Genomic DNA, 13370 nt, shown 5'->3' with positions numbered 1-13370 from the left:
CTAGGTCATAGCCAAAGTGTTTGGGCTCCTGGGTAACCAGAAATCCTCTTTGGACAGGGGGAATCTGACAAATCTCTTTTTTTGTAAAGCAGAGTTACCTAGCTGACTCCTGTGTTTGATTGTAAAAGATTTCACAACTATTAGACTGTAAGTCTGCTGTCTGTTCAGGTTTTCAAGCATTGAATTAAAAATCCTGTGATAACAAGGAATTCTCACATAAGCTGGTAAAGTTGGTTAAGGCTCTGACTCCTTGGAAATAGCCCTTCAAATTCTCTTCACACTCTGCTGCTCATTTGATATTTCTTAGCTGACTCATTACCAAGATTCAAGCTAATTGACACTGGCAGCTTGTGTGCTTACAAGAGAAGTCTTTATCAAACCCAGGGGTATTATACGTTGCTGAGATACTAGCATGAGGTTACATATGTATGTACAGAAAAGTTGTTCCATAAACGCCCTAGAAAAGTACTTCAGGTAGGTAAGGTTATATAGATTTGACAGACAGTCATCTCCAGCCACCTCCAAGTGTGGATGGAACACATCAAGGCACTAGGGCAGGCTGAAACATGAGAAGTTTTTCTCTCAGCAAACCTCTGAGATCAGAGCTACTTGCCTTCTTTCAGTCTTCTGTTCTTTTCTATATTGAATAAAAAAAAAGCCCTGCATACAGGGTATGTGGAATTACCCAAAGTGATTGCAAGATTCCTGCTTTTTTTTGATGGTGATTGCTTTTTTTTGGAGATTGCTAAAAATTTCAGATTTTTTCTCACTGCAAAGTTAGCAGTTTCTTCACAGCTTTCCCAGATGTGGGTTATAGTTTCCAGCCTCCAAAATAAATAATTGCTGGTTTTATTTATAGATATTTCTCACTATTTTGGGGTGATAATTTTGCTGTAATTGAGATGTAGCTTAAAGATGGAATTTTGGTGGAAGCGGTTCTTTCTGAATGATAAGAAATCTTTTGGGATTTACTCACTTGATGCTAATTAAGTGTGAAAAATTCTCCTCTAAGCTATATTCTCAGTCATATGTTGTGTATTCTAAGTGGCAAGATTACCAAAGTTTCGTTGAAAAATGGAGGAAAAAAAGGTGGTTCTTGTGGGTTTTATTTTTTTTACTTGTATCTGTTGCTCCAAATGTGGACAATTTTTAGGGACTAATGTAATTTATACATGGATAGAGACATAATAATTAGGTAATTAGGATAATTAGGACTTACACCAACATGCAACTGTTCACTGAGATGGCCAGCTCGTGCAAAGGAAATTCATAATGTGCTTCTCTTTTTTGTGAATTAAAAATATATTTAATTATACTGGTAGTGGCAAAGCTTTTATTCCTCTTTCTTCCCAACCCATTCTGTATTATTTTTTACCCATTTTTCAATTTTTTCTCACTGTAGTTGGTGGAAACGTGGATTGGAAGCAGATAGCAAGTATTCAGGAATCCATTGGAGAAACTAGCTCCCAAAGCGTTGTTGTTGCTGTAGACAGGTACTGTATTAAATTTCTTGTTGCCACCTGAAGTTTTTCAAGCAGTATTGAATACCCTGTGCTAAGAAAAGGACCTTACTAATTTATTTGGAAAAAGCCTACATAAAAACTACTGTAGAGAAGTGCTTTTCAGTTAGAGGGGGGTGGATTTATTTTTGCAGCATGGGTGTTTGTGCAAGAAGGAGCAGGGCAAAGATTAGGCAAGAAGCTTTTTTACTGATAAAAAAATTACTGCAGAAGACTTACAGAATGGAGTCTGCTGTAGTGTCTGCTGAATCTTGATTTGCTCTATATAGTAACAGATTGCAAATCTCGTTTTGCCTTAGTACTGAGGGCAATATTGTGTGACTCTTTTTCTCCTAAATGTAATTACTGACTCCCTGCTTTCCTCTAGGTTATGTAGATGTTTTCTGAAATGGCCAAAATTATTATTCCAGTCTTCCGTTCTATGAATCACATTTATTTTAACTGGATTTGGCTGGGCAAAATACATATTATGAACATTCCCTGTCTATATCATACAGTAGTGATCAGACTGAAGTGTTCATGGATCTTGCTTGCTCAGCATGTAAGAAATCAGAACATATAATTTTCTTAATGGTTGTCAAAATTGATGAAGAGGTATCATTTTGAAGGCTTACAAACATTTCTATTATTGAAGTACAGGCAGCAAGATTGATGTCAGTTCAATGAAAAGTTGTCTTGCAGTAAAATCACATCAAGTGCACTGGAAGCTTGATGTCAAACACACCATAGCTGTTTAGGTTTGCAGTGTCCCTCCCTGCTTCATAATGGGAGGTGTTTCAAGTATCTACTTTTCATGGCAAATGGGTATTATGCACTCTGGAGACATTTGAGTTCTGTATTTCAGTCAGGGATGATAAAAGCTGACAGTACTACTCTCACTATGTCTTTGCAGTTGTAATAAACTAATTGTTTTTTAATAAATAAAGGTAATCAGAGACTGTCTATATATTGTTAAAAAAATAAGACAAGAAGGCTTGAAAACAGTTAACAGGTGCTTTTCTTAAGAAACTTTAACTATGTCTTTAACTGCACTTTACAGAATATTTACGGGATCTACAAGGTTGGATGGCAATGCTATTGGTAGGTTTCATCTCTTCCCTACCCCTCCCCACCCCTGTAAACTGAACCTTGGAAATATATTGCGTTAAAACCTGTGGTCATTTAACAGTGGATTTCGTTCGCTGGCTTTGTGCTGTGTCTATGGACGAGCTGCTGTCTGCCACCCACCCTCGGATGTTTAGTCTACAGAAGATAGTAGAGATTTCTTACTACAACATGGGCCGGATCAGGTTACAGTGGTCTAGGATCTGGGAAGTTATTGGTGATCATTTTAACAAGGTATCCCTCTTAATGCTTATAGTGCATACTCCTTCAGTTATTGATACAGGTTATTTTATTTTGAGATTTTTTGGAAAATTGTGCTTATATGAATCATAGTGGGTTTTCTGTCCTTCTCTGTAAGCTAAACTCACAGAAATTGTAAAGCAGGAAGGACCTGCGAGAAGGCAGAGGTACGCAGTATAATAAATATAAAAACAAAAGTATACATTACATTATTTATCATTACCTGAGTCTAGAACTGGCTGCTGTTAGTTTTGTGCTGTAGTTTTCGGGGGTGTTTCATGATGCTTGGTTTAAGAGGTTGTATCAAGTCTAAATTGACTCTTTATCAAATGAATGTTTGACGTGCATTTTTAATACAGCTGTTGAAGTCTTTTTAGATGGCTTGCTTGTTTTTAGGAGGTTTTAAATGCCAGATTATTTAACATAGAAAATAGCTGGAATTGGGGATTATTGAATTGCATAAACAGTGTGATTTCTAGAGTTGACTGCTGTTTACTTTTGCTAATTTTTCAGTACTGCTTAGTTCTCTGTTATCAACTGTAAAGGCAGCTTGTGCTGAATCCATACAAATTCTGATGCAAGCTTACTCTGCATTTCCATTCTACATTCTCAGGTTGGCTGCAATCCCAATGAAGATGTAGCTATTTTTGCAGTAGACTCATTAAGGCAATTGTCAATGAAGTTCTTGGAGAAAGGAGAACTTGCTAATTTCCGATTCCAGAAGGACTTCCTAAGACCATTTGAACATATCATGAAGAGAAACAGGTAATAACATGCAATTAACTGAATTGCTTGGCATCACAAGCATCAACTTCTGCAATTAATATTTCAAGTTGCTTTTGTAAAATCAGCCGTTAGAGAATTATACTATTCAAATTGATTGTGTAATTTAGTTTAAAAAATTACTGTTTATTATCCTAATTTAGGTCTCCTACTATTCGAGACATGGTTGTACGGTGTATTGCACAGATGGTGAATTCCCAGGCTGCTAACATTCGTTCTGGCTGGAAAAACATTTTTTCAGTGTTTCATCTGGCAGCCTCAGATCAGGATGAAAGTATAGTGGAACTGGCATTCCAGACTACAGGACACATTGTCAGTGAGTATGGACAATACTCAGACATCATGGAAGCAGTGTCACTCCAGAGCCCAAGAAGCTTTGTCTTGGGACTCACAGCCTGCATAGTAGAGCCTGCTTCATGTCTTGGAACCAATGATTTACACTTTCCTATCAGTCCTCTGGGAAAATGCTTACCAAAGTCATTCAATAAGATTTAGAGTTAACTGGTTTTCTTTATGCCTTTTAAAAAAAACTTCGTTGTTGCATTCTGTAGTGAAACAACTCAGGCCCTAGATAATTCTATTTAATGAGTACATTTTTATTTAAGTTAAGTATTCTGCGGTTTCCCCTAGGGAAAAAAAAAGTACATATTTAACTAAAATGTAGTTTGCTTATCTTTTTCTGTTATTCTGAATTGTGCTTTTGTAAGGCCTGTTTAGGAGAAAGTGCTGAGCTAGGGGGACACTAGGGTAATTTTTTTCTCTCTCTGTATTCTGATCTAGATCCCAGGCTTTAAGGGATCTCTTTATTCTGTCTGAACATCTGCAAGTTTATGAAACTGTTTCATCTTCGATGAAGCATTTTTTTTTCTTCAAAAGCAACTATTTAAAAACAAGGCAACACATTGCTGGGGAGGAGGTCCATTAGTAGATGGAACTCCATACTTCAGGTGTCTCTCTTAAGCTGTGGGGACAGATTCGTGTTAAACAGTAAGCCTGTTGCTCTAGTCTTGCTTAACTGTTACATTTCCCTGCTTTAGTCCAGGTTCTGCTTTAATTTATTTTTAATACTCGCTGTCAAAATGAAATGCCCTCTGGGTAATTTTTTTTATATCACTTTTTCTTTAGTTTTTCTTACTACTCAGGCATTTGAGAGCACCAATCAATGAACCAGTCTCTCGTGACTTCTGTTACAGACAGTCCATATTAGAATTAATGCATTTTAAAGCATGACGCTTTTTTTTCTCCTTTTCACACTTTTCTCTCAGCAATCGTGTTTGAGAAACACTTCCCAGCAACCATAGATTCTTTCCAGGATGCAGTGAAGTGCTTGTCTGAATTTGCCTGCAATGCAGCATTTCCAGATACCAGTATGGAAGCGATCCGCCTCATTCGCCACTGTGCAAAATATGTGTCTGACAGGCCTCAGGTATAGTCTGTGTTAACTTTATTAGATGTGCTTTTATAAAAAATAGTTATGCTAAACTTACTGGCTTCCCTTCAAGTTTCATGGATTAATGAGAAATGTACTTTATTCAGAAACAATAGGAGTATAAAATACCACAGGCTTTAAAAGTATCAGTGATTTTTCTACTCTTCTTTTATTCCCCTCTGCCCATCCCTACCACCCAGTTCAGCTTACATTCCTGAGAGCTGTTGGAAATCATAGTATCTCAGGATCTGCTCTCTGCTGGGAAATGTGAAGAAATGGATAATGGCATAACCAGAAATGTTTGATATCCTCAGAATGTTATGGTTAGGTCCTCACTTTCAGAGCTATCTCTATAAAAAAATGAGAGCAAGAAACTCACACTGAACTGCAAGCAAAAACTGGTGCTTGTATGTGTAATCTTGTTTATTTTTCAAGATCATTCATCATAATATACTAAACATTAGTTTGAAAAACACTTCACTTTCCCAGTTCTACTCTTTTAATTGGCAGCTCATCTGAGGTATCAGGGTATAATACTCTTGCAGGAGAGATTGTTGCTTACAGTCCAAGTTGTGTTTTATTTTGAAGAATCTAAATTCTGTGACTGTATAACTCTTGTTTCCTTCTAAAGGCATTCAAGGAATACACAAGTGATGATATGAATGTAGCTCCTGAAGACAGAGTGTGGGTGCGAGGATGGTTCCCAATTCTCTTTGAGTTGTCCTGTATCATCAATAGATGCAAATTAGATGTAAGAACCAGGTAACAATCAGTATTTGTAATTCACATTTTAAAAGGCTTACTTTATACTTTTGAAACAAAAACAACTCTTGTAAAATGACTTACGTATTTAATTCAGGTGATACCACTGTGGAAACAGCAAACACCTTCTAAATAGACACTGGAATATAGGAATTAAGTCTGTGTTCTGTTCAAAATTTGAAATTTTGATTTTCTGTTATAATAAGTTATGTAGTTGTGATTGCATTCTGTCTGGCTCATCCCACTTTACCTTGGGGATTTTAAAACTGGTTTTATGCCGTGATTCGTTAAGTGGTTGAGGATTGCAGAAATGGTTAAAAAAAGCAAAGTTGTACTCTGATTTCATGTAAAACTTGCTTATTTTCCTGAAATATTATTTTCTCTTGTAAAGGGCATGCAATTAATAGTTCTGATGTGAAATGTGAGGGGTTGTACACAAATAACTTTAAATTTACACATTGGCATGGGAGCTGTGCACCTGGACTCCCTTTATAGCTGGTGAAGGTTAATAATTGTTTCTAGAATTTTGTACTGTTTAACTGGAAATGTTTGTTTATTAATTTTTGTTGCCCTTGGTAAAGGAGTTGATTTACTATTTTAATTTACCACAGCTCTCAAAAATATTTTTGGCTATTGCCTGTGACTATAAAGTGCTTTTTTACAAGCTGATTTTCTACATATGTGTTGGATACTCGTGTGCATGTATAATGTTCTCAACAGTTTTTGAGTTTGTTATTGCTGCTGTAGTTGTACTTACTGGGTCTTGTTCATGTCTTTCTGTAACTCTTGGTATGAGTTGTTCTTTCTTCATTTCAGGGGCTTAACAGTAATGTTTGAAATAATGAAGACATATGGCCATACTTATGAAAAACACTGGTGGCAAGATTTGTTTCGGATTGTCTTCAGGATATTTGACAACATGAAACTGCCAGAACAGCAGACTGAGGTGATAAAAGTGGAGGAAGATAATTTACATGAGAACTACATTTACAGGAGAAAACCTGTAATATAACTTAGTCAAGTAATGTAGGGTAAACCTCAAAATGTGGATGGTGGACCTGTGGTCCTAGTTTTGTTTTACTGGCATTCTGTTGGCAGGTGTTGTCACTTTTTTCATTTTTTAAAGCCATATGTGTAAAAGACCTAGTAGTTTACACTAGGAACAGCAGAAGAATAGCATAAAATGCAATGTATCTAGGGTTTGTAAGAAGAGCTGTAGCTTTTACACATGATGTTTGGAATCTGAGACACACAACATGCTCACTTGAGTGAGGCTTGTAATCAGCAATGAAGTCACAATTAGGAGAAATAAGAAGTTCTGTTACTTCAAAATTTTTGATGACATGGTGGAAAAAAACCCCTCAGCCAAAGTGAAACCAAAAAACCCCACAACCAACCCACAAACACAAACCACCCAAAACAGCACTGTGCTGTTATTGCACACTTTAGACCAGCCATTCCAGTTTTGATCTGCCAAACAAGAAACAGGTACTGCTCTGAAAAACTACTGAAATGGGCTTTAAAGTGTAACTAACGTGTAAATTATTAGTATTAGAAGTTAGATCAAAATTGTCAATTGTTTAGGAGGCTTTGTCTGTCTATTTGTAGTAGGACATGTCTCACTAATATTTTTCTCCTGGAAAATGCTTAAATGCAGCTTTAGCTTGGTGTTAAATCATTGAGCTAGTACTGGACACTAAGACAGTTGTTTGTCTGTTGCTGTAGTTCTTTTTAAACCTGCTAATTAGCTAAGCAGGAGTTAGGGCTCCAAATTTTGAGGTTTTGAGATACAGAAATGAATTTCATGTCAGTATAAAGCAAATTGAGTAAATACAAATGTTCATTTATATGTTTATCCAGAAGTTTCACCTTCAGGTTGTAACTCTTCTTTTTTTTTTGGCTTCTAGAAAGCTGAATGGATGACAACTACTTGTAACCATGCACTTTATGCAATCTGTGATGTATTTACACAGTATTTAGAAGTACTTAGTGATGTTCTTTTGGATGATATATTTGCACAGCTGTACTGGTGTGTGCAGCAAGGTAGGAACTGCACAAATTATGTTAAAACAGTGTTAACATTTTACTCTGTTGAATGTGAATGAACAAATGCCCTGTTTGTCTCTTACAGACAATGAACAACTGGCACGATCTGGTACAAACTGTTTGGAGAATGTTGTCATCCTTAATGGTGAAAAGTTTACCCTAGAAATCTGGGATAAAACTTGCACTTGCATGCTGGATATTTTCAAAACTACAATCCCTCATGCGTAAGACAACTGTTAATATTGATACTTTGTAAAATAGTTTAACTAGATGATTTACCCATTTCAAACTCTTAGATATATCATGGGTGGGGTGAACAAAAAGCTATTAAGTGTGGACTATAGAGAAACAGACTTTGCAGCATGGTGATAAATTAGGTGTAGGTATTCTTCTCGATTATTAATGATGAAGTATTAAAAACTAAAATACTGTATAGGAGTTAAGCAAAAAATCTCTCCAACAACCCCCAGAATGTAACATTAATCAGTTTTAAGGTTTTGGATTTTTGGAGAAGTACTATCTGGTTTTTTGTTATTTTCTTTTTTGTAATAGAAGATACAGGCTTTGCTGTTTGTAATTACATGTGGAGCTTTTGCCATAAAATACTAAAATACTGCAACAGTCTTAGAGATTCAAGCCTCTGTGGTTGATGGTTAATTTTCATCATATGTTTATATGAATCTTAATATTTTTGTGAAAATTTTCTTGGCTATTTGGTAATTCTTTCCATTCATATGATAACTCTATGTGAGGTTTCTTGGAGTAAGGCTGCACCATTCCAAGTGCTGTTTCATCCAGTTCATATTCTTTGCTTCTGGGACCTACTTTAGGCCTAAAGAAAAGTGAAGAGAAAGAAACCTTCTATATGTCAGTCTTTCCTTTTCCTCTAAAAGTCCTCCAATTTTAGAGTTGTATATCAGATAGCACTGTAAGAGAGTTTCATTCATCTGTTAAAAGATAAAATCTGTCACTACCTCACATATTTTTTTTAAGTAAGGAGGTATAAATTAATTCCATAAAAAAATAAGTCTAAAATGAAGCTGAAATATTTGGGAGCTAGCAAGATACTTCTGTATTTTGGTAGCTGCCAAAAATAAAACTGGAAGCCACATTTCTGGATGTGGAAGTCCAGCTGAATTAACCCTAACTTATTAGGGCCTGTACTTGGAAAGATTTTGAAGTTAATATTCACCAGCAGAACATTTGCTTTGGTTTCAGCTTATGATCAAAACTTAAATTTCTGAGTATTCTTATAATTGGATATTAGAAACCTTTCTAGAGTAGCATTTTGAATATCTTAATATTTAGACATACTCAAAATACTCTTGTTGCCTTTAGTTATAACTAATTTGAAATATGTGCATTATTCACTTTGATGTTGAGGCCCTTCTGCTTCTCAAATGGGTTCTTTTCCTTAGGAGAGTATCCAACTCCTTCCTTTAACTTTTGCTTTCTTTCTCTTTTAATCTTTCTGTACCATCTTTCAGAACTTCATTATGTTTTTCCTTTTTAAATTTCTGGGAGGTTCCCAACTTTTGTTGTCTTATTTTATGTGAGGGTATGCATCTTTTTTTTCCTTCTCTTTCTGAGTCCTAGGAGGATACTTCTTTTTGCCTCTCTTTTTATGGCATCTGGTTCTTTTTTCTGAGACTCCTGGTTTGGCTGACATTTCATATTTTATTCCTAATTCCTCTGTTTGCCTTTTTTTTTGCAATGGAGCTTTTTCCTCCCCTCTCATCCTTAGTGGTTTTTATTATTTTATTTTTTGACAATGCAAAAAAATTATTATCAGTTTTAATTTACCAGTTTTAATAAAACCACCCAGTTTTAATATTCAGCTTGTTGTGGTGCCTGCCTCAGTGCTTAGAGAAGGCAAATGATCTCTTTACCTTTGTTTTTCCATGCCTGGAAGGAACGCAGTAGTTAATGTTGAAATGAAGACAGACAAATCACACAGTGCTGTATATGAAAACTTTATGGGCAAGTGCTTTATTGCCAGTTGTCTTCAAATAGTCAGAGACTGCAAATCTCTGGAGTGTAAAGTATCTTCTGGCAGAAGTTCTTATTAGTCTGGTCAGGTAGGGTTACATTTGTTCTTTTTTAGCATTCATATGAAACATCTTCCAGGTGTTGTGCAGCTTCTCTAATTTAAGAGCTGCAACGTTGGCTGCAGGAGTTCTTAGTTGCAGTATCAGCCTCTGCTGGTTCTTGGCAAGTTACTTTATTGCAAAGTTGATCATATTTCCTTGTATGGAAAATGTTCTATAATATTTACTTAGTTACCAATTTCTGCAAGGATCAATTACTAGAAAACCACAAGCCGTGCTGCTGCCAAGTTTCTGCAGATCACGGAGGTGTTGATAGCTGAAGATACTCACACAGAATGACACAGAATGGCTCAAGTTGGAAAGGGCTCTGGAGGTTTTGTGGCCCAACCCCTGTGCTTAGGCATGGCCACCCCAGAGCACTTTTCCCAGGCCCATGTCCTGACTTTCAGATATCTCCAAGGAGGGAAGCTCCACAGCCTTTCTGGGCTTTCTCTGCCTTGTGCACGATCACCCTCACAGTGAAAAAGTGTTTCCTAATGCTCACAGGGAACTTCCTGTGTTTCTACCATTGTCTCTGGTCCTGGCATTGGGAATCACTGGAAAAAGCCTGGCTCTGCTTTGCCCCCATATTCCAGATATTTATAATATATTGATGAAATGTCCTGAGCCTTTTCTTCTCCAGGCTGGAAAGTCCTTGTTGCTTCAGACTCTCCTCATGGGAGAGATGCTCTAGTTCCTTCTTCACCTTTGTGGCTTTTTGCTGAACTTTCTCCAGTGGGTCCATGTCTCTCAAACTGGGGAGCTCAGGACTGGCCATGGTGCTGAGCAGAGGGGCAGGGTCCCCTTCCCACCTGCTGGCAGCTCTCCTCACACAGCCCAGGACAGCATTTGCTTTCTCTGCAGCAAGGTCACCCTGCTCACTCATGTCCAGCTTGGTGACCAGGAGGATCCCCAGGGCCTTCTCTGAGGGCCAAGCTGCTCCCAGTACATCCTGGGGCATGGCCTTGCTCCTCCCCAGGTGAAGAACTCTGTTCTTCCCTCATGGAACTCTGCACAGGGTTCCCATCAGCCCATTCTCCAGCCTGTAGAGGTCCCTCTGGATAGCAGCATGACCCTCTGGTGTATCAGCCACTCCTCCTACTTTTCTGTCATCCAGCTTCCTGAGAGTCCTCTCTGCCCCATCTGGGTGATGGACATTGTCTATTGAGCTGTCCATGAAGGTGGACAGATTGAACCCAGTATTGACCACTGTACCACTGGCCTCCAGCTAGATTCTGAGCACCTAATCACCATCCTCTTGGCTTAGCTGTTCAGTCAGTTTTCAGTCCACCTCACTGTTTGCTCATCTAGCCCATTGATTTTTGTTCATTTTAATAGTTTCTTTAATTCTTCTTTTAGTTTAATTTCTCTTCTGTTTATAATTTTTGTTAATTTAAATTTTCTGAAGCTTCATGAGAGCAAGTCTTGGCTTTCTGGTGCTGAGAAATCCAGTGCGAGTGCCTTCTTGTCTTCAAAAAATTCAGGAGTAAGAATTGGTTCCTTGCACAGATTATGGTGGTCCAGCCTCTACCAGTTCATAATGGCTCATTATCCCAATGCCTCAGTTTATGTTCTTGCAGCTTTCAAGAATCAATTCGATTCTCTGTTCTACTTTATTTGTTGCCTTATTACATGCCTCAAGATTTTATCTTGTTTTTCTTTTTAGTTATCCAGTATTCAGTTTTCTGGAGATCAGTGGTACATTCACTTAGGAAGCTTAACTTGGTGTAAAAGCTCTCCCTTAGGAAATGCACACAAATGTCCAATAGGTGTTACCTCACACAGATGGAGACTAAAGAGTTTGAGACCATGACAATGACAAGTAACTCCAATCTTACTTTGCAGCAGTGAATTGGATAGAACAAGAAACAATGGGACAACTTAGGTTATTTAATCCAATTTCCCTCAATTCTTGGCAGGCACAGACACTATCAGTAAGTTACAATTAGTGTAGACATTTTTTTAATGCTAAGGTTAAGATCCTCAAGACAGTAGTGTCCTATAGGAAATCAGCAGGGAAGAGATCAGAAGTATTGTTAGTGATTTGATATCTCATAACAGCAATGAATCCTGAGTGGAAGTGGTGAATTTTTAAGTGGAAATAGAAACATAATCCTGGAATATACCCCAGACAGAGAATGCAAAACATCTCCAAATGAGGCTTCTTCTGGAGTAGATTCATTCCTTATTCTAGGTCAGGCTTAAGGCAGTGTGGGAGGAGAGGCCCACTAATGGCACTAAAACTCTGCCTTAAGACAAATCCAGTATTTCTGAGAAAAGCTAATCCACTTCAGTATAGTCCACTTGTCCATCCAAGGTAGTTGGCAGAAATGTTGAAGTTCAGCAAACACAGTACACTTTTAAACGTGTGAAAAAATAAAGTGCACTTAGAATTGAAATTAATGCAAAAACCCCACATCATGTTGAAGGGAGTTTTCAGAGTGTTGGTTCTGATTTATATTGGAAACTTAGTAAATTTGGGACTGGTGTTGTGTTTTCAAGGCTGCTGACTTGGAGACCAGTTGGTGGGGAGTTCTGCTCTGGCTCTCCTTCTGATGCAAAAGAAAAACTGGTAAGCTGCTGAAATAAATAAAACAATAATTTAAGATTGCAAGAGCTCAGTACAAATACGTTGTGATGTAGAATAGGTGGAAAATATACTTGGTTTAAATACATTTTTCAGTTTTGATTTATGTGAATTTTTTTTCCAGCTCAAGTGCTATTTAATGTTTAAAAATGTCAGGGAATTAATTGATAAAAAAGTATTTGTTTGCAGCAAAGTTGACTTCCACAAATTGGCTGTAGGTAGTTACCTGTGTTTGTTTTAGGTAATGTCCTGTCTCTGGCAGGCTTCTCTAATACTGTGTTTGGACTTTGAGTTGTTTCATGGTTTGGGTCATGGTTTTCTTTCATTTTGATGTACTGGAAAGAGAAACTGCTGAAGAGGGATGGATTGACAGATTGACTTTTTCTGCCTCCAAATTTTCTCGTGTAATAAGACCTTAAATATCTATTTAAAGTAGAAAATTTGTATAACCACCAGATTTCTTAGTGTTGATTGAAGAAACTGATGAGAAGTCTGGATTTGCCTGCAAGTGACAGCTCCTGTAACTGTTTTGCTACTGATGAGAATTAGTTTAGCTTTTGGACATTCTCACAAGATTGCTGCATAAAGTTCTTTATAGATTAATGAAGGACTTGATACAAGTAGCTCAAGGGTAATGGTCCAGATGAGCTTTACTAAGAGAGCCTGACTCCCTCCATTTATCTTTATGAAGTGTTACCATAATTCAGCTTCAACAAAGTAAATGTTTGTGAAGGCCAGTTCTCAATATATGGGTATTGTACCTTTGTGCTGTGCCATGACTCATTTATAGTGGTTTGATCTAAACATATTGG

General features: G+C 37.3%; 1 protein-coding gene across 2 annotated transcripts in view; it reads left to right on the top strand.

Annotated features, from left to right (window-relative positions):
• The window catches only part of ARFGEF1 (ADP ribosylation factor guanine nucleotide exchange factor 1), an 85345-nt gene that overhangs the window by 65846 nt on the left and 6129 nt on the right, over nucleotides 1–13370 (top strand). For both annotated transcript variants that reach the window (XM_030944185.1, XM_030944186.1), the window contains exons 23-33: nucleotides 1403–1493; nucleotides 2560–2600; nucleotides 2689–2858; nucleotides 3478–3629; nucleotides 3791–3963; nucleotides 4913–5073; nucleotides 5708–5838; nucleotides 6655–6784; nucleotides 7746–7881; nucleotides 7970–8108; nucleotides 12474–12543. In XM_030944185.1, the coding sequence (XP_030800045.1) occupies nucleotides 1403–1493; nucleotides 2560–2600; nucleotides 2689–2858; nucleotides 3478–3629; nucleotides 3791–3963; nucleotides 4913–5073; nucleotides 5708–5838; nucleotides 6655–6784; nucleotides 7746–7881; nucleotides 7970–8108; nucleotides 12474–12543 (1394 nt within the window). The remainder of the gene's footprint in view (nucleotides 1–1402; nucleotides 1494–2559; nucleotides 2601–2688; nucleotides 2859–3477; nucleotides 3630–3790; nucleotides 3964–4912; nucleotides 5074–5707; nucleotides 5839–6654; nucleotides 6785–7745; nucleotides 7882–7969; nucleotides 8109–12473; nucleotides 12544–13370) is intronic.

Source organism: Camarhynchus parvulus, chromosome 2, assembly GCF_901933205.1.
Source record: "Camarhynchus parvulus chromosome 2, STF_HiC, whole genome shotgun sequence".
Classification (NCBI taxonomy): Eukaryota; Metazoa; Chordata; class Aves; order Passeriformes; family Thraupidae; genus Camarhynchus; species Camarhynchus parvulus.
Note: the sequence above shows the minus strand (reverse complement) of the source record. Positions and strands in the feature narration are given on the sequence as shown.